The sequence below is a fragment of the Quercus suber genome, unplaced genomic scaffold, assembly GCF_002906115.3.
Source record: "Quercus suber isolate HL8 unplaced genomic scaffold, Cork oak 2.0 scaffold_109, whole genome shotgun sequence".
Taxonomy (NCBI): Eukaryota; Viridiplantae; Streptophyta; class Magnoliopsida; order Fagales; family Fagaceae; genus Quercus; species Quercus suber.
In genome coordinates, this window is record NW_027069574.1 from 443285 (window position 1) to 463584 (window position 20300).

At 36.5% G+C, this 20300-nt stretch overlaps 3 protein-coding genes across 4 annotated transcripts; 1 reads left to right on the forward strand and 2 right to left on the reverse strand.

The window, feature by feature from the left end:
• Nucleotides 1-3243: 3243 nt before the first annotated feature.
• Nucleotides 3244-5092, reverse strand: LOC111998188 (F-box/kelch-repeat protein At3g06240-like). Of its 2 annotated transcripts, none has more exons than XM_024030298.2 (2): nucleotides 3681-5092; nucleotides 3244-3460 (listed from the first exon to the last, which is right to left on the reverse strand). In XM_024030298.2, exon 1 carries the CDS (start codon nucleotides 4946-4948, stop codon nucleotides 3713-3715), a length of 1236 nt encoding a protein of 411 aa, XP_023886066.2. In that variant the 5' UTR covers nucleotides 4949-5092; the 3' UTR covers nucleotides 3244-3460; nucleotides 3681-3712. The 2 variants fall into 2 exon arrangements, with proteins under 2 accessions (XP_023886066.2, XP_023886065.2); XM_024030297.2 differs by having other exon boundaries at nucleotides 3244-3574.
• Nucleotides 5093-17770: 12678 nt separating this feature from the next.
• LOC136068308 (F-box protein CPR1-like) lies at nucleotides 17771-18551 on the reverse strand. Its single transcript, XM_065775293.1, has one exon. The coding sequence runs from the start codon at nucleotides 18524-18526 to the stop codon at nucleotides 17825-17827; it is 702 nt and encodes a 233-aa protein (XP_065631365.1). The 5' UTR covers nucleotides 18527-18551; the 3' UTR covers nucleotides 17771-17824.
• Nucleotides 18552-19643: 1092 nt separating this feature from the next.
• LOC136061518 (uncharacterized) lies at nucleotides 19644-20175 on the forward strand (the record flags this gene model as incomplete). Its single annotated transcript, XM_065775294.1, is given in 3 exon segments — nucleotides 19644-19821; nucleotides 19951-19977; nucleotides 20113-20175. Coding segments are annotated over 3 exon segments (132 nt in total), but the record flags the coding sequence as incomplete, so codon positions are not given.
• Nucleotides 20176-20300: the final 125 nt, after the last annotated feature.

Genomic DNA, 20300 nt, shown 5'->3' on the forward strand with positions numbered 1-20300 from the left:
AAGAGGCATTGGGTATATGTTTGGATGAATCAAATAAATTGAATGAGATTTTCAAAAAGAAAAATTGCCTCTGAAGTTGAAAATAACAAAAACTAGGAAGAAGAATTATCCGGGTGTTAGGTAAACTAGAAAAATTTTCTAGTACCAAGCCTACTATTGAGCCCAAGTCAGTTTTTGTATCCAGAAAAGCCTAAAGATGACAAAGTGTATATCCTTCCTTATAAGAGGAATCATAAATAGTTAGATTATAAACCATCATGGCTCAAAATTACAATATACTAACATGTTACCTATCGTAATTCATCTCTAAATCTTAACATAATACAACCAATCTTCAAATAGCTTAGCCTACAACTTTTTTCCCATTCTCTAGCTTCAATTAACTAAGTAACTAATCCATAGTTCACAAGATGAAGATCAAAATTACACAATTGATAATGAATCTTTGATATGATAACAGAAGACATCAAGGAACTTGTAGTTCAATGACATGACATGCTCTCCTTTATTAGGATATAACCAAGTTCAAATCCCCTCCCCCCATATTATCAAATTGAAAATTGACAATAGAAGAATGAAAAATGAGAATGCGTCCAAAATTTTCCTACATTATAACATCTAAACATTAACATTCCAAAACTGAAAGTCATTCACAATCTGGAACCAATGTCAATGACAATATTTATATTAGATACTCATATCACATTTACTCAAATAAATTGAATCCATCAATCCCTAGTATACCCAATCCAACCATTTCACTAGATTAATAGGGAGTTAGGTTTCAGTCACAATAACATTTTAGTTGCTCAAAATCTCATACAAAAAACTCATGCATTAAAATATACAATTCACACAGACATTTCATCAAACAATTTCTTAGCAAATCTAAACCGCACTCAGTTTACCAGACCTCACATATAACTCAAAAAAATGAAAAACTCAATAAACATTGCACTCCCAGCCTTTGTAGAAGATATAGACCCACACAGATAAATCCAAAAAAAAAAAAATTAAAAATTAAAATTTTACCATAATTTCAAACCCAGTTCCATGGATGAATGCAAAAACAACTATCAAAACCAAGACAAGCCAAAGACGTTACTTTTCTGCAATTCCAAAAGCAAAAAATTAATCCAAAAAATCACAGAAAATTTTGTGGAAGCAGGTTTGATACTAAAGGAAGAGAGATTGAGAGGTTTAAGAGGACAAGAAGGGTTGAGAGACAAACCTGAACGCATTGATGGTGGTTTCAGGCAGTGTTGTCGCAGCAAGGGCAGAGAAGACATAAACGTGGATTTCCCAAATTCCATGGTTTATGGGAGGATTTGAAATCCACAGATTTGGGCTCCTGAAATCCAAGATGGATTTGGCTCAAATCCAAATCCATTTCTTTTAACTTACCCAAACAAAGGATTTGGATTTGAGCCCCTTCAAATCCAAATCCAAATCCAAATTCATGCCATCCAAACAGACCATAAAGTTGATTATTCTGTTGTAAAATCAAGCACGAGTCTAAAAAGAACCTTAACAGTTGGTATCAAAGCAGATACACTTTGATATGACTATTTGTATTGAGTGCAATCCATGATCCTTGCTGTCATGGATAGTTTTAAGGACCTTACTGCTCATGGTTGCAAAAATTTAAATAAAAAAGACACAAATTATTCTGTAGATTTAATTGATGTATGTGAAACTCTTTGTAAAGAATTACCTAAATCTTTGAAAATTGCTAAGATATTCTAGGAAGAGATAACAAGGGTTAAACTTAAAAAAGAGGCATTGGGTATATGTTTGGATGAATCAAATAAATTGAATGAGATTTTCAAAAAGAAAAATTGCCTCTGAAGTTGAAAATAACAAAAACTAGGAAGAAGAATTATCCGGGTGTTAGGTAAACTAGAAAAATTTTCTAGTACCAAGCCTACTATTGAGCCCAAGTCAGTTTTTGTATCCAGAAAAGCCTAAAGATGACAAAGTGTATATCCTTCCTTATAAGAGGAATCATAAATAGTTAGATTATAAACCATCATGGCTCAAAATTACAATATACTAACATGTTACCTATCGTAATTCATCTCTAAATCTTAACATAATACAACCAATCTTCAAATAGCTTAGCCTACAACTTTTTTCCCATTCTCTAGCTTCAATTAACTAAGTAACTAATCCATAGTTCACAAGATGAAGATCAAAATTACACAATTGATAATGAATCTTTGATATGATAACAGAAGACATCAAGGAACTTGTAGTTCAATGACATGACATGCTCTCCTTTATTAGGATATAACCAAGTTCAAATCCCCTCCCCCCATATTATCAAATTGAAAATTGACAATAGAAGAATGAAAAATGAGAATGCGAAGGTTCAAAATACGATGTTAATAATTAAACTCAATAAAAAAAAAAATACTCTCAGTTATTAGGAGCACAAATCTAATAGAAGCAAGTAGTTTAATGTGATAATAGCTCATAAAGCTAGATAGAATTTATCTTGAAATAACCTTTTTCAGGTGAATTACATTAAAAATTCCAAACTTCCAATATCCCCACCAACATTAAGATGAGGTCAAATTTTCACCATCAATTTTCCAGTGGGCCAAGTATACTATCTAGTTTCCAATAACCTCACAAATCACCATTATTTCAAATGAGGCCAAAATCCCATTTGCCATTTTAAATGAGGGGTTTGGCTTACCTCAAGTACTTTTTAAAAAGGAATTTCTTTTTATTTTAATGAGAGATTGTCACATCACCCGCTAATTAAATAAAATGTGGGGATTAAAAGTCACTATCACTTATCATTGTATATTTAAAACAAAAGGACATATCTAGTTAAAAATATACTGGATGTAAGCCACACCCTTAAATGAGACTAAATATTGCCATCGAAATCTAGATGGATCAAAACAAATTAAATTTTGAGATGCTTAAATTCATGTCTAAAGAAAAAAAGTGACAGGTAGGAGCAATAACTTCACAAGCATACTCTATAGAATTTAGAAATAAACAAGAATTAACCTAAAAATTCCAACATGAACAAAGCATGATTCATTAACTTCAACTAGGAATACAAAGGCACGTAGGTGAAACAAATTAAGTGCGGCTTTTTTTTTCCTCATATTTTTTGGTAAGTTTTACGGTGGTATTGAATCTGAGTACACCCTCCACCTTTCTTTTTTAAGGGACAAGGAGTGTCATTTGAGATATATATAACTCATTATCAAGTGTGGCTTCTGCTAACAAAAAATGAACTTAGATGATGTATTTGATTTATTTACTTTGCAGTTTTGATACAACCCTTTCTCATAAAATAAAATAAATAAAAATTGATACAGCTCTATATATAACATGAGAAGAGTTTGAGCAAATCCAATAAACCATAAACCACTGCAGTCTATTATCAATAGGTTGCCTTTTCATCATCTCATGCTTAGTCACAGCTGATCAATTTGCCCTATCATGCAAATAAAGTAAGCCGTGTAAAATATTGGATAACCACGATGTTAGCATTACTTAAGCATTCTGATTGAGGAATGTAAATATGTACATGCTGCACCCTGAAGGTTCACTACAAAAAAGAGACAGCAGTAACTAGGCAGCAATTTGATTAATTAGCTTTCTGTATTTAGTGTAAAATTAGCATTATATTTAAAAACTAGTTTCATGTATCTTACCTCACTAACACTAGACAAATTAACCTGCCGTCTCACTCTCCATCTGCTACATTCAGCAAAACAAGGCTCTCCACATAAGTATTCAAATAAAAGGACTCAGTTCGACTTCGAATGTGAGGATTGAAAATTTCTTGGCTACTAGGTTCATAAGAAAGCAACTTTCCACCCTTTATCACTAGAACTTCACCATTCTTTGCAAAACCTACCACCCTCCTTAATCCTACTCCAACGTCAATGTCGAATAGCTTAGTCCAAGATTCCACTACTCCATACTCTCTCATCACCCAAATGCTATAAGATTCCTCCCCCTCCACTTCCCATTCATTTCCATTACACGGGACAAGCGCAAGCAACCCATGAACCACAGCAACTTCCATGTTCAAATGTTCCATCCCTTCCAAACTCTTAGGCACGGGCATTTCATCAAATACCTCATGTCCAATATCAAACACCACGATCACATTTCGAATATTTCCTTCACCATTTGGAGTTTGAGCCAGCCAGTGAACCACTCCATTCATGAAAACCGATAAGGTCCAGTCAGCAATTACATTGGCAGGACCGGAGGCAGTAAGGCATCGCCAGCCGCCACTGCGAAGGGTGTACATCTCAACCTGAGGCGGAACAGTGCCATCAACGTACACAACCCTCACCAATTTATAATCATCAGTTGCTGGATCATATCCAAACCCGTGAGAAAGTGCACAGTGACGGTTAGAATTTAATCTGAAGTCAGGTACCGGAAGGAAAATCGGTTTATGAATAGAAGGGTTCCAGAGAACATAGAGATATTGATATTGGGAATCGTTTCGATATCGATGTGTGAGACAAAGTAAGCCGTTAGATGAACCTACGATTGTTGAAATTTGGTTGATGCGTTCGTCTGAGCAATCTAACTCAACGAAATCTGATGGGTATGCGAAGAAACCGCCTTTATCTTCCACTTCGACGTTGAGATAAAGGTTCTGCATTTGAATGGCTAGGAAGCTATAATTAAGGTGCTTGGAGAAATGGTTGCGAGGAAATGGGTCATTGGAGGAATGCAGAGTGATGCGGTGTTTGTGGAGATTATGGTCGTAATGGCGAAAGAGAAGTTGGTGTTGGGTTTTGGGTTTGGAAAGATTAAAATTAAGGTGGGTAGTGATGAAATGAGGAGTGGAGATTAGAGAGTACCATGACTTGCAAACGCATCTGCATCTGATGAGTGAATCCGCAGGGAGTCTCTTCAGGATATCGATGATGACCTCGTTTGGAAGATAATCTGACATTTTTCGAGTGGGCTGAACAGAACTTGAAGAAATGCTCTCCAGTTTAGGGGAAAATGGGAATAGATGATGCTCACTCGTTTAGGGGAAAGTATATACTGCACCGGGTATATATTTCCTTTCTCTCGCAAATCGTGGTTCCAGCTAGGAGTAAGGTGAGAGATAAAAAGCGTATACCCGATAGAGTATATAAAAGCATTTGCATCAAAAGTTTTAAAAATTTTAGCATTTAGAGTATGTTTAAAATCCACTTATTTTACTAAAATTGAAAATTTTTTACTGAAAATATTGTAGATAAAGATAAAAGTTAACTGAAATAGTATAGTAGAACCATAAATAGTATCAAAAAGTGCAGTGGGCCCATAAATAGTAGTAAAAATAAGCTGAATACTAAAATAAGTTGACAAAATTAATCATGTCAAACAGACACTTAGTACCCGTTTGGATACTAATTATTAGCGTCTGCGTATATATTTTTTTTTTTGAAGCGCGTTTCTGTGGCTGTGGTAGCTTTTCCAATGGCTCCTGTGCACTGTTAACAGAACCCACAAACCTCTTTTTTCAACAAAATTTTCATTAAAAATAGGTCTCACGGCACTATTCACACATTTAAAAATTATTTTGTTATAATATTTTCAGTTTTCAATAAAATAAGCGGTATTCAAACATATTCATCTCAAAATACAGCTTTACTTATTTTAATTTACTTATTTTAACAACTCACTTTACAATTTATCCAATAACAAAAGTTTTATTTTCACGTCTAAGTTAAAAACTATTCATTTTTTTTATTGATTTCTCTCTCTCCCCGTTTCTATCACTCTTTTTCCCTCTCTCTTTTTGTACAATCTGATGCTCACTCTCACAACCCACCATTCACCAGCTCCACCACCCATAATATGTCAAACCCCTCGCCACAAACCACCAAATTGACAACCCTTTATTTTAGATTAACTTCAAGCAACAACAATCAATTTCCTTATTTTCTCACCAACCAAACAAACCCCCAAACATCAATGAAACCAAAACAGACACACACACACACACACACAAATCGAACCACGCTCCTCTGCTCCTTTGCTAGAACCAAACCAGCCTGATCTCAACCCCAACTCGATTTCAACCATCCACAAAAACAACCACCACCCACCGACCACCATAGCCTTTCTGACCTCAACCAAAAATGTCAAGAACGGCGACCTAAAAGTGCCAAGAATGACCCAAAAAGAGGGAGTAGAGAGGCACTGTAGAGAAGAAAAAGAAAAGAGAAAGAAGGAAAAAGAGAGAGAAGAAGAGACATGTTAGAGATTGGAGAGAAGGAAAAAGAAAAAGATAGAGAGATGGAAAAAAGAGAGAAGCCAGAATGAGAGATAGAGGGAGAGAAAAAATATTTTATTATTGAGAGAAGAGAGAAATCTAATTTTTTTTTTTTTTTTATGAGATTGTTGCTACAGTAAGGTTTCAAAGATGAAACTAAACTATAGCAAAGATGTAAAAACTTTTAAGAATATCAACCTTGATGTGGATGACATTTTAACAAGATGAGAGCTAAAATTAGGATTTATCATTTTTCACATCTTTGATGTGAATGCTCTAACTATGCAAAAAGAAGGGAAAGTGGGAATATATGATGCTCTCTAATTTAGGGAAAAATATACCCTGCATCGGGTATATATTTTCTCTCTCTCACAACTAGTGGGTCCCACTAAAGAGTGAGACTCACTAATTGTGAGAGAGGAGAAGCATATACCCGATGCAGGGTATAACTTCTCCCAATTTAGCCAGGATCCAAGAAAGCCCGTGATGTTAAAGTTAAAGGATTGTATGTTTGGAAATTTGGAAGAGTCCCTATTAATTTGCTTTTTGTACTTTTGGAGGCACAACCAAGATTGTCTAAACCGAGATATTACTTACTTCAATCATGTTAATAGGTGCTTTTAGGGTAATTATTAATAAACTATATTAAGAAAGTTTTAATACCATTTTTATGGGAAATATAAAAAACTGTCAAAAAATTAATTGCTTTATCATTTTCTCATAAAATATTTCTAAAAATAGTTCCTAAGCCAATGCTCTTTGGGCATTCATTAACATTTCCCTACTTAAAATCTTGAAAAGTAGGTGGATCATGGATAAGATTATCAAAAATATGAATAGTAAGATTCAATGTATTTTATAACTTAACACACACAAAAAAACATTTATTGTAACTTTGTATATTTGAATAATCACCTAAATTATGAATTTATCAATATAAAAAAACTACATCAATAATGATATAACTAGGGACGGAGCTAGTCTTTGACCAAGGGGGGCCATGGCCCCCCCTGGATTTTGGAGAAAAAATTTTCTATAGGTATATTTAATGTTCAATTAGGCAAAAAAAAAAAAAAAAAATTGGTCATCATTAGTCTCTTCTTGCTTATTATTAGCTCACTCCTGGCTAGAGATGGAGCTATGTTAATTATGGTTAGCTATCTCATATAATAAGATACACTTGGAGATGAAGATGAAAGAAAGAAATTTCTCATTGAATTAATAAGAAAAGTACAGCTCTGCTTGTGCATACGAAGAACAGAGCTATTGAATGAAAAAAAAAAAAAAAAAAAAAAGCAGTTAAAAACAAGCTTTTTAATTTTTACTCAAATCAAGTTCTCGTATTGCTCTTTTTGGATTCTCAATATCAAAATTAGCCTAAATTTTCTCTCTTAATGACCAAAATATTAGACAAAAATCCTCCTATCCCCACACGTAGGCTACTCCTCTGTTCTATACAAAGGTTACTCCTATGCTTGATGTTTATTCTTTCACTATCTTGATATTCGTTGAATCCATTAATGACTACAATGGATGAATTTTAGTTTTTTGTAACATTATCAGTGATGTTTATTGTCCATCTGAGTTATGAAATTCAGTTAATGATTTCAAAAAGGTTGTAAAGTAGATAGAATTTGTCAAACCAAGTGTTAATAGAATTCAAAAGAAAAAACTCAGTATCAATTGGGCTTTGAAATGTCTAACTAATGTGGGAAGAGCCTATGACAGAACATGAGGCCAAAGAACGTGGTCTTAAAAACATACGCAAATAGATGATAAAATATTAAATTGACCCAAAAAAAAAATATTTTCTTCAAGTTGCGATTTATTTATTTATTTTTACTTTTTAAAAGTCCAAACTTTGCCCCCCCAAACCTTCAGCTCTGGCTCCATCCCTGGATATAACTTGTATATCATATATCATTACATATATACTAATGAAACAAATATACTTAAGTTTTAATATAATGTGATTCTTAAAAAAAAGTTTAAACATAATGTATCCAAAAGTTCAAAAATGTTTAATTAGCAACCAAATATCAAAATAACTATCAACATTCTATAATTCCATAATCTAAGCAAATAATCAGAATACTAAACCTAACCAGATACATCAGTTAATGAACGATCTACACCGATTAAATTGATTTTATAGGATAGGATCCCTTGGAGATTGTAGGATCTTACGTTCCATCATCTAGGATTATAAGGATCCTACCCCATACGAGATTCTACACTAATCTAGATCATTTTTATGGGGTAGGATCATAAGATCTTAGGATTATAAGATCCAAGATCGTGATTTTGACAATCATGAGTACAACTTTGACTATTATGAATTAATAAAAAAATTTCATTTTTTTTTTGTGGGGGAGGATTTGCTCCAAGCCTGCAAGCAGTTTGTTCGCTCTGAGGGCAGTGTGTTGTAGTGGTACACTCTTGCCTTCAGCTAAGACTTATAAGGTATGAGTGGGGCGCATCTTTCTTCAATGTGGGAGCAAGTCTCAAAAACTGCTCACATCGCTTGCAAAGAACAAAACCGTGCGGGTCCTTCGGCCCCAGAGTGGAAAAACTGCTTGCGGGTTTGGAACAAATCCTCCCCCACAAAATGGCGCTTTTGAGGGCAATGTCATCAAAGGTATTGTCCGCTTTGGGTGGCAATTTTTGAGACTTACTCTGACCGCATGGCTTTGTTACCCCGAAGGGCACTCCTCTACCACTACACACACTATGGTACACCATTCCTTAGGCCAAGTGCTTATAAGGCAAGGGTGGAAACAGTCTCTCCCCGATGTGGGATTGAGCAAATCCGTGCAGGTGGGAGTAAAGGTCGACCCTGCCCATCCCAAAGCGGACAATACCTGATTAGAAAATTCATTCCTCCCACAAAAAAGGCGCTTTTGAGGGCAATGCCCATCAAAGGTATTGTCCGCTTTGGGTGGCAATTTTTGAGACTTACTCTGACCGCGCTTTGTTACTCCGAAGGGCATGCCTCTACCACTACAACACATGTGTTGTAGTGGTACACTCTTGCCTTCAGCTAAGGCTTATAAAGCATGAGTGGGGCGCATCTTTCTTCAATGTGGGAGCAAGTCTCAAAAACTGCTTACGTCGCTTGCAAAGAATAAAGCCATGCGGGTCCTTCGGCCCTAGAGCGAACAAACTGATTACGGGCTTGGAACAAATCCTCCCCCACAATTTTCTTTAAAAAATAATAAATAAATAAATTTAAGGGTTAGTATTTTATATTTTGAGTGGTAGATCATTTAAAATTGGCATTTGTTATGGAGCATTAAAATCCTGCTCAACTATGGATTCTAACTAGCCCAATTAGTAAAATCTATTAACATAAAGCTTACACAAAAAACAAATGGTGTCTTAACAAAAACTTGTCAATTAACCAACCTGCTTAATTATACACTATTACACAGTACATTTTTAGTAATAACAGATTTTTAATTAAAATTTATGCATATATTTATCATAAGGACAAAATTTGGCCACGTAAATGCCCTTTAGCCCACAAAAGTTTATACAATTATCTCTTTTTTGTCACCCTCTCCCTTTCTCTCTCCCCCTAGTGGTGATGAGTTGAGTGTGTCTTTGATTTGGGAGTAGAGTGCATGGGTGTATCTAGACGTGGCAATATTGGACTCACACCTGATAATTCAACCTAAACTCAAAGAAAAATACTCAACCGACTTGGGATTTTGTTTTATTTCACAAATTAAAAAACATGTCATCCCGTACCCAACCTACTTAACTTTAGGTTAGTTAGATCAAATTGAACTTAACCCGTTTATAAAGGTTTTTTTTTTTTTTTTTTTGTCACATAGTAGATTCCAATGGGAGAATACAATATATTCATTCTTCGCAATTTTATGTGCACATTTAGTATTTATAGTGATGGAAATCATGATATACCACACCTAAAAACAATTTTTTGGTCCATGACATTTAGTCTTGGTTTTCCGTTCTTTTATGGTGATGAAATCATTGGTCAACTATAGATTGTGTAAAATTAAAATTTTAAGTATTATAAATTTTATTTTTGAGTAATTTTTTATTTGGTCTCTTATTTGGATTGAAAAGGAAGATGAAAACATTATTATTATTATTATTATCTACATATGAATAAATATGAGTCTCTAACATGAATTAAATCTGATATATAACCCAATAAACCCAACCCAAATCCAATCCATTTGTTGAATCTAGGTGCATCTTTGGTTTGGGATGGTGGTAGAGTTGACTACGGGTCCGTTTGGATAGAACTTATTTTGTTGAAACTGAAAACTGAAAACACTGTAGCAAAATAATTTTTAAATGTGTGAATAGTGCCGTGGTTTCAGTTTATTTTTGCTACTATTCATGGGTCTCACTGCACTTTTTGGTACTATTTATGAGTCTCTTTGTACTACTTCAACTAACTTTTACCTTTATCTATTGTACTTTTAGCAAAAAGTTTTTAGTTTAAGCTAAATAAGTTGTTTCCAAACAGACACTACGTATTTGAATTGGGATACTAAATAAGAATTTGAAAGGCTAGTGCTTTGCTTTATGGATGGAAAGGCATTTTTGGGTTTTGCGTAATACTCAATTTTTTCAATAAGCTTGTTTGATATTATTTTTTTTAATCCAATTTTCAAAAAGTTTGCGTTATGGGTGGAGTATTTTGTGTTATGAGTGCATCTTTAATTTGGGATGGTTGAAGAGTTGATTGTTTTCAATCAAGTGCATTGGATAAACCGTTAAGCGAATTCATGTAGTAATTTAGCGGCATATTGTTTATACACACAAGTTTGTGTTGGATATATTTTAACAATTTACTTTTGTGATTAACCAAAATAAACAACATACATATCTAAATATAAGCAATAACACAAATAGATGTGATAGACAAAAGTAATAAATAAATATTGTATATATATAAGAAGAAATCTGCAAAAAATTAAAAACTCATAGACCAAATGCGTGAAGGATGAATTATTTAGATCGAGTCTTGTGTTTGACACAATCTCCTTAAAGTAGATTTCGCCCCTCACACGATTTGTGGTGCTTTAAAACTCATGAATGTCTGCCTTCTAGGATAAAATGATCTACAACAAGGAGAAGAAGAACACAAGTTCCGTGCTCTGCGAACTACTCTGTTCTTTTTTTCTCTCTTTGACTCAAATGAATGCACAAAAATTCTCTCTAGGAGAGTTTCTCAAAAAGTTATTTTTCATGAATGAAGAATTATGAAAATATACGTTACTAAACAGACACACAGTTTTAGAAATAACTACTATATATAGACTTACTAGCTCAAAAAATAAAATAATAAAATATTATTATTAATTGGATAAGTTGGCCCAGTCCACACATGCCTAAGGCCCAACCCAATATCCAACTCTAAACTCATATTCTTTATTATTTCCTATGTGAGACGCAAGGATTCTTACCACTTCAATATCATGTTTAAGTGGACACATTATGAGTCAATTTTTTATTCGCTCCATAATATTTATCTAACAGTTTGTTGTCATTCTATCGCATTTGGTAGAATAAGGAAAGAAAAATACAGTAATTCAATAAAAATTAATGGCCATTTGTAGGCATAAAGGATTCACCCACATAACTACAGCTTCTTAGTCTATCTTTGGTGGTCAAGTATATGAACTATATATGAAGGCACGTCTAAGAATAGCTTTTAAGAACCATATTAGTATCCACTAGCAAACTATAGGGGCTTTGTGTCGAATTGGCTCCCAAGTGTTTGTACAAAGATAGGTACTAGTCTTGGAGGAGACCCATGTGATTTTATCATACTCCCCAATGGGAACCTAAGGAAGCTTGCTTTGGATAAAGGCTAGAGCTTCTCGCCTCGCAAGTTTTCATATCTAATTTCCGTTGTTTAATACACTTGACAACTTGGTATTGAAAGAACCCACATCATCATATATCACCATATGTCCATACTTAAGGAACATAAATTATCCTTAAAAAATAGTCAAATGGTCAAAAAAATTCTGAACGAGCTATCACAACCTAGTGAGTAACTCATCCATAGTCCAAAAGAGGAAAAATCCGAATTATGCAATAGATAATGAATCCTAAATATGATAACAGAAGAATGAAAAATTATAATATAATAGGACTGAAGTGCAGATTACAACTTCAGTTAATTAAATTTTTATATGTGCAAAGGTAATAGTGTTATAACTTATATGCGCAAATATAATGGTGAATCTATTGATCACCGTTTACTATATTGCCCTATTGCTTTAGACTTGTGGTCCATGATTTTGGGTTTATTTGAAGTTAATTGGGTGATACCAAAATTTATTGTTGAGCTTTTAGTTTACTGGCAAGGTCAAAATGGTTGTCATCAAAATGATCATGTTTAAATGGTTATCACTACAAAAAACACGGGCTATAGTTGCATTTTTTTTAGCCACGTTTACAAAAACGCGGCTATATTTTTCTTAAATTTCTCTTACAAAAACACATACTAGGAAACTTGTGGACAGCTTGAGTTCAAGTCAAGGGTATTTTGTTATGTTTCTCTTAAATTTTTATTACGCCATGAAACCAAGCCTTAATTGTGCATTTTGTGTGTTAATTACTGTGGTGGGCTTTTTGTGCGTTATGCTAGGCTGCCTGCTACGATACTTATTGTTGTACTGGGCTAGGCTGCCTCCTGTCGTGCTAAGCCCGAATATTCTAAGTAAGGGAGTTGAAACCAGCCCAACTGAAATTCAACTTGGTCTGGCTTGTGCGCAAAACTATGCCTCGTCTGCCAAGAACATGCTTGCGGCAGGCAGAGCCATTCTGGGTGGATTGTGGTAGATAGACATGATAATAATAAGACAAAAGAGAATACTTCTATTTTTGATTAATATAATCAATTAGTCTTTCATTATATGGAATAACCACAATAGCAACAATTACTTTTATAAATAAAGAAAGAGAATAAAGGTTCAGTATATGGATCGATCAAAGAACAAGAAGAAAATAAATTAGAATGAGTCTAGTCCGCAGGACCGAAACCAGAGAGGGAAGAACGCTCCTTCTCAACGCAACTAATCTCCTAGGAAAAATCCTGTCGTGGAAATTAATCACCTTGAGGGAAGCAGGCCTGAATGGTTGGTACCCCGAAGTATCCTTTTACTTTTGGCAGAGAGCAAGATTTTGAGAGGGAGAGAGGGAAAGAAACCTATCGGTGCATGCCTGCCAGACTAACTCTCTATTTTTTCTTCTTTCTTTCTTTCTTCGTTTTAGTTTTCCCTTTTTTATCTTTCCTTCCTTTTCTTTTTTTTCTTGTTTTCTATTTTGTGATTTCTCTCTGTTTCTACTATGATTCCTCTATGTCCAAAATCTGCCTACTGCTCATGCGTCCGCCGTTATCTGGAGGCTTTGTCTGCACAGTCTGTTGTCCGTTCTTGACCTTTTATGAGCTGCTTTTTTGATTTCCCGCTCCCTTAGGGGCTGGGCTTTATTTGGTACTAAGCTTTGCATTTCTTTCAGCCCATTTCTTAATTGCCCTAATTTCCTGCCCCATCACTTGTCATTCCTGCCGTAATGACTTACTCCTGCTGGGCCTCTTTTAGGCCTGCCGTTTTATTCTTTCCCCCAATGGCTTAGCATGGCCACTGGTGTTCCTACTCATGGGCTCCTGTGTCCCTTTTCTCTTGAGCATCCTTGGCCCATTTTGCTTCGTTGGCCCCCTTTGCTAACTCTGCATTCCTATGGGCTTTTATTAACTTCATTGGGCTTCCCTAGCCCAATTACCTTATTCTCATCCTTGGAGCTCATGGACTTGCCATTAACCCTTTACTTTTTTTGTTTGCATTACTTCGGGCCTGCTGTGGCCCATTCTCACTTTTCTACATCATATACTGCCCATGGGTGCTATTTCTCTCTTTCTGGGCCTCTTCAAGCCCATTTGCCTCCTCAAGACCCATTTATTTATATTATGGGCCTATGATCCATTATTCCTGCTATGGGGGCATTTTTTGTTGTATTAGGCTGGGCTGCCTCTTGCGGTAGTAGGCCCAAGTGTTCTGGGTAGCGAGAGTTGAGACAGGTCCAACTGGAACTCAATTTGGCTGGCTTACGCACAAACTATGCCTCGTCTGCCAAGAGTGGGCTTACGGCAGGCAGAGCTATTTCAGAAGAGCTTGTGGCAGACAGATATAACAAATAAAACAGAGTATTCTAGAATGACCAGATTTAATAGAGAATGACCAAATAATCCATAATCACAGTAATATTAACAACTTTTACAAATAAAGTAAGAGGGGTCAAGTGGTAATAGGGGTTAATCAAAAGACAAAGAAGCTAAGTCAAGTTTAGTCCGCAGGAGTAAAACCAAAGAGGGAAGAATGCCTCCTCTCAATGCAATTAATTTTCGTGGAAAAATCCTATCGTGGAAATTAATGGGTTTGAGGAAGGCGGACCTGAATGGTTGATGCCCAGAACAACCCCTTTACTCACGGAAGAGAGCAGGGATTTAAGAAGGAGAGAGGGGTCGACCTATTGGTGCATGCCTGCCGGATTAATTTTCTGATTTTTCTTTCTTTCATTTCTCTCTTTTTCTTTTCTTTCTTTCCTTTCACCTGTTTCTTTTTCTCTCTTAGTCTTTCCTTAGTGATCTTTACCACCGTGATTTTTTTTTTTTTTTTTGTGTTGTATTTTCTTTTTCCTCTGTTCTCTCTCTGTGTGTATCCCCCTTCCTGTACATGGCAAAGACCTCTTTTTATAGTGCCTGCCGTGACCGAATTTTAATATTCTACCCCTTAACCACCTTTATCTGGTCTGGGTGTACTTGCCGACTATCACTGTTCCATCTGCAAGTCATTCCCCAATACCAGACAAAGACAACTATTTTGTCTATTAGTCTGCCGAGGCACCTCTTCCTACCACGGTGCTGTTTCTCTCTCTCTCTCTCTCTCTCTCTCTCTCTATCCCTCATGGCATGCACCTAGTGGTTCCAACTCAGCCTTACGTCTTTTGGGAGGTATGTCATCCCAGCAGATCGTATCCCCCAAAAGAGCTTGAGCAGGAACCCCAAAATAGGTTTTCCCCTCTCCCCACCGCTAAACCATGCCCTCTTACCTCTGACCGATAACCTCACCATGTCCATATTGGCTAGGTACAGGTTGGTGGTTCCTAGGCCTTACGCGTGCCTTCTGTCCGTATGTGTCTGAAGTCTGCCTGCTGCTCATACGTCCGCCATGGTCTGGAGGCTTTGTCTGCACAGCATGCCGTCCGTTCCTGGCTTTTTTATGCGCTGCTTCTTTGATTTCCTGCTCCCTTAGGAGCTGGGCTTTACTTAGTACTGGGCTTTGCATTCTTTTCAACCCATTTCTTAATTGCCTTGTCTTCCTGCCGCATCGCTTTGTCATTCCTGTCGTAATGACTTACTCCTGCTGGGCCTCTTTTAGGCCTGCCATTCCATTCTTTCCCCTAGTGGCTTAGCATAGCCACTGGTGTCCTACTTATGGGCTACAACGTCCCTTTTGTTTTTACTTGGGCCTCTCTGGCCCATTTACTTTCTTTGGGCTCTTTGCCCATTTAATAACTCTGCATTCCCATGAGTTTTTACTAACTTCATTGGGCTTCCCCTACCCAATTTTCTTATTCACATCCTTGGGCTCATAGGCCTGCCATGAACCCCTTACTCTCTTTGTTTACAATGCTTTGGGCTTGCCGCAGCCCATTCTTACTTTTCTATACCACATACTGCCCATGGGTGCCATTTCTCTCTTTCTAGGCCTTCTAGGCCCATTTGTCTCCTCAAGACCCACTTGTTTATATTATGGACCTGTGATCCATTATTCTTGCCGCTTGGACTTAATGGTTTTACTTTATACTTGCCAATCCTTTGTCGCCCGTGCTGTTGGTTGGGCTTCTTTCCTCCTATTCAGATTTCACAAAATGACCCTCAACACCTACCGCTTAGGCTTAATGGTTTTGCTCTATGTTTGCCATTCCTTTGCTGCCCGTATTGCTGGGTTGGGCTTTCTTCCTTCTATTCGGATTCCACAAAAAATGACCCTCAACATTTAGCCCCCTAAACATATGGAGTGTTCTTGCGATCCATATGTGAATAAAAGACCTTCCTGTCCTTTCTACTTCTCTTCTTTCTTTTCCTTCGCGGGATTTTTTAAACAATGGACCCCTTCTCATATATATATATATATATATATTTCTTTTCCTGCCGTGAACAGTAGTGTCTCTTCGAATTTCCCAGTTTAGTAGTTAATCAGAAACTTAGCCGCCATTTCATTAATTTCATTCCCTTCCTGATGGCTGACCCGTCACCTTCCTTCACGCCGGTTTTAATGACCCCAATATTTAAGAAAGAGTCATTTTGCAACCCAAACACAAACTTTCTCTTTTCCAACACTCTCTCTCTATTCCCCTTTCTTCCCCATTTTCTTCTTCTCAAACACTTACACCATTTACTCCGATCAAGCCTTCATACTATGGCACCAGTGAAAAGCCAAGGCTCCTCCCACTGTAAAGGGAAAAAGGACATTTCCAACACTCCTGCCGCATGTGATGTAGGTGAGGAGGCCGAGTATTCCGAGTCGGACCACTCTGTGGATGAAAAAGCACGACGTGACCCCGACAGTGAATGCACCCCACTAATCGATCCATGGTACGACGTCCGTCCCATTTCCCAAAGATTCCCGGCGATTATGCGCCGCCGCTGCCAGGCCATGTGTGGCTCGCACTTGTTCGGCGAAACCTCGATGTTTCTTGGGCCCCGTTGGCCTCTTCGATCCTCGATCTAGTTATTCACCAAGGCATTTCGCTCCCTGTGCCTATCAATTTCGAATTTGGTCGGGTATCGCCTTGGGTTGGAGAGAATGGGTAGATAATAAGTTATCCGATTTGGGCTTCATGGGGCTGTTGCAGCGGGCCGGTGTTTTAAAAGGCCATTGTTTCATCCCGCTACTTGTCCAACTTCTGGAATNGATCTAATACAAATACATTATCAAGCCCATATTAAGCATATTATTAAATTCATTTGATTTAGAAATATGGTTCCAACTCTCAATCAATTAAGGGCTTAGACTTACCAAGCCCATAAATCAGCTTAAACTCAACTTATTTTTCATCAAGCCTTATTGTTCATGAACTTGTTTATGAATACTATTTTTTGCTTAAAGCTTGAGCTTTGCTCATTTATAAACAAACAAACATAAATAAACTTTTTATCAAGCCAAGTTTGAACTGTTTATGAATGATTTAGATCATTTACAGCTCTAAAGTTGATTCCCAATTTGCAGCCATCATACAGAGATGAGACCGAATAACCACAATGTTAAGTTGCTAACATTACTTCAAGCATTCTGGTTGAGGAATGTAAAATATGCATATTGTTGCACCCTGAAGTTTGTTTGAAACAATACACAAAGAGTTTATAGTAACCACTGGGCAAGCAATTTGATTAATTATCATTCTATATGGAACTGAAAATTATCTTTTAAAAACTAGTTTCACGTATCTTGTCTCTATTTGATTTTCTTCTTGCCCTTATTAAGACTAGAAGAATCCTCTCCATTTGCTTCATTCAGAAGAATCCGTTCCATCTGCTTTATTAAGTAAAACAAGGCTCTCCACGTATGTATTCATATAAAATGATTCTGGTTGGCCACGAATGTGAGGATTCAAAATTCTTCTACTACTTGGTTCGTAAGAAAGCAAGTCTTCATCCTTGGTAAAACCTACTACCCTTCCCAATCCTTCCTCTTCCTCTTCCTCTTCCTCTTCATGGACATCAATATCAATATCAATATTCCCTTCCCCTTCCACAACGTCAATATCTAATAGCTTAGTCCAAGATTCTGCTACTCCGTACTCCCTCATCACCCACACGCTATAACATTCCTCTTGTGCGTATAGGTTACACGGGACAAGCGCAAGCAACCCATCAACCACGGCAAGACTCATGTTGATCAATTGTTCCTCCCCTTCCAAATTCTTAGGCAAAGTAAATTCAGCAAACTCCTCAGCTCCCATATCGAACACAATAATAATGTTTCGAGAATTCTCTTTCCCTTTGCCCGTTTTAGTTTTCACCATCCAGTGGAATGCCCTATAAACAACAACGGAGAAGCCCTCCTCGCCAATAACATACACAGACTTGGATAATGGAAAGAGCTTATACCATGTCCATGCTGTATCAATGTTTCGCCACTTGCCAGTACGAACCGTGTACATCTCAGCCTTAGGCGAACGACCATAATTAGAAAACAAAACCCTCACCATTCGGTTACTGGATCATATCCAAACCCGTGAGAAGCAGGACGAAAACGAAAGCTTCTGCTTTCGGGAGAGATAGGAAGGACGTCTATGGCTTTAAAAATAGAAGGGTTCCAGATAACATAAGAGATATGGTAAAAACAATCGGCGAAACAAAGAATGCCGTTAGATGAACCAACGATTGTCGAAAGTTTATTGACGGAGCAACTATTCAGTTCAATGAAATCTGATGGGTATGCAAAGAAACCTCCTTTCTCTTCTGTTTCTTGGTCGAGAGAGAGGAGACGCGTATGTATCTCTGGGTCGCTAAAGTTGAGGTGCTTGGTGAAATGTCGTGAGGGAATGGACCATCCGAGGAATGCAGAGTGAAGCGGTGTCTGCGAATATTAAGGTCAAAACGGCGACAGAGAAGTTGGTTTTGGGTTTTTGAAAGAGAGAAATTGTGGTGAGTGGTGATGAAATAAGGAGTAAAAATTAGAGACCACCATGACTTACAAACGCTCCTGCATCTTATGATCGAGACCACGGGGAGTCTTTTGAGGATTTCGGTGACTATCTTGACTGGTAGATAGTCTGACACTGTATATTCGAGTGGGAATATTGGATTGAAACAGAAAATTTTCACACACTCACGTTTATATTATATACGTGACATCTCATTTTGCCCTAATATTAAAAGGCCTGGCCCAAAAAATAATGGGCTTGCTACGTGTGCTATAAGTAAATTCCACGTAGAAACACAATATTAATTCATGTTTTTCCAAAAAAAATAAAATTAAATTGCAATTATACCTCAAGTTTAGAGTTTTTAGATTTTATTCTTCAAATTTTAGAATTTGAATTTTACTTTTTGAAATTTGAAAGTGTTTAGATTTTAGATCCTAACGTTTTATAATTTAGATTTTACATTTTAAAATTTGAAAATGTTAAGATTTATATCTCAAATTCTAAAACTTCAAAATATAAAATTCAATTTTTCTAAATTTTAAGAAGTAAAATCTAAACACTTTTAAAACTTAATGGTAAAATCTAAATTTCAAAACCCGTATAAAATCCAAACAGTTCTCTCAGGTAATTCTAACTTTATAATAAGTTGCAAATAGCCCAAACTTTAATAATGTGATTTGCAATTTAAAAAAATAAATAAAATAAAATCTCTAACCCACACAAGCAGAATAGGCCTCCTCTAAAACCCTTAGTTATTTTACATAAGCATACTCTCTTTCTCTGCGAGTGTCGAATTTTGCAGAACCGCAGCCATGGCAAGCACCAAAGTTCAGAGGATTATGACCCAACCCATTGTAAGCTCTCACTTCATTACTTTCCTTTCTCAATATGTTTACTATTTTTTCTAGGGTTTGCTTTACTTTCTTTGTTCTCTCACTGTCACTCTCTTTTTTGTTGGTTTCTTGGGGTTCGTGTGCCGCTAGAACCTGATTTTCAGGTTTCTTCAGAGTGTAAGTCCTTATTTTTGGCCATTTTGAATGGTTTTGTCTTCTGGGTTTGCTTTGATTTTGTTTGTTCTTTAATGGGTCGTGAAGTTTTTGAGCTAATTTTTGCTTTTTTCCTGTTTTGGTTGGGAATTGGTACAGAAAGCTCGCATTCAGATATGGCTTTTTGAGCAGCGAGACCTGAGGATCGAGGGCCGTATCATCGTATGTTTTATGTCTAAGCTTATCTATGCATTTTTTTTTTTAATCACTGCTAAATCTTTGCTATTTTGTAGGTTCTGGGTTGCTTTGTGATCGGTTTTTTTTTTTGGGGGGGGGGGGGGGGGAAG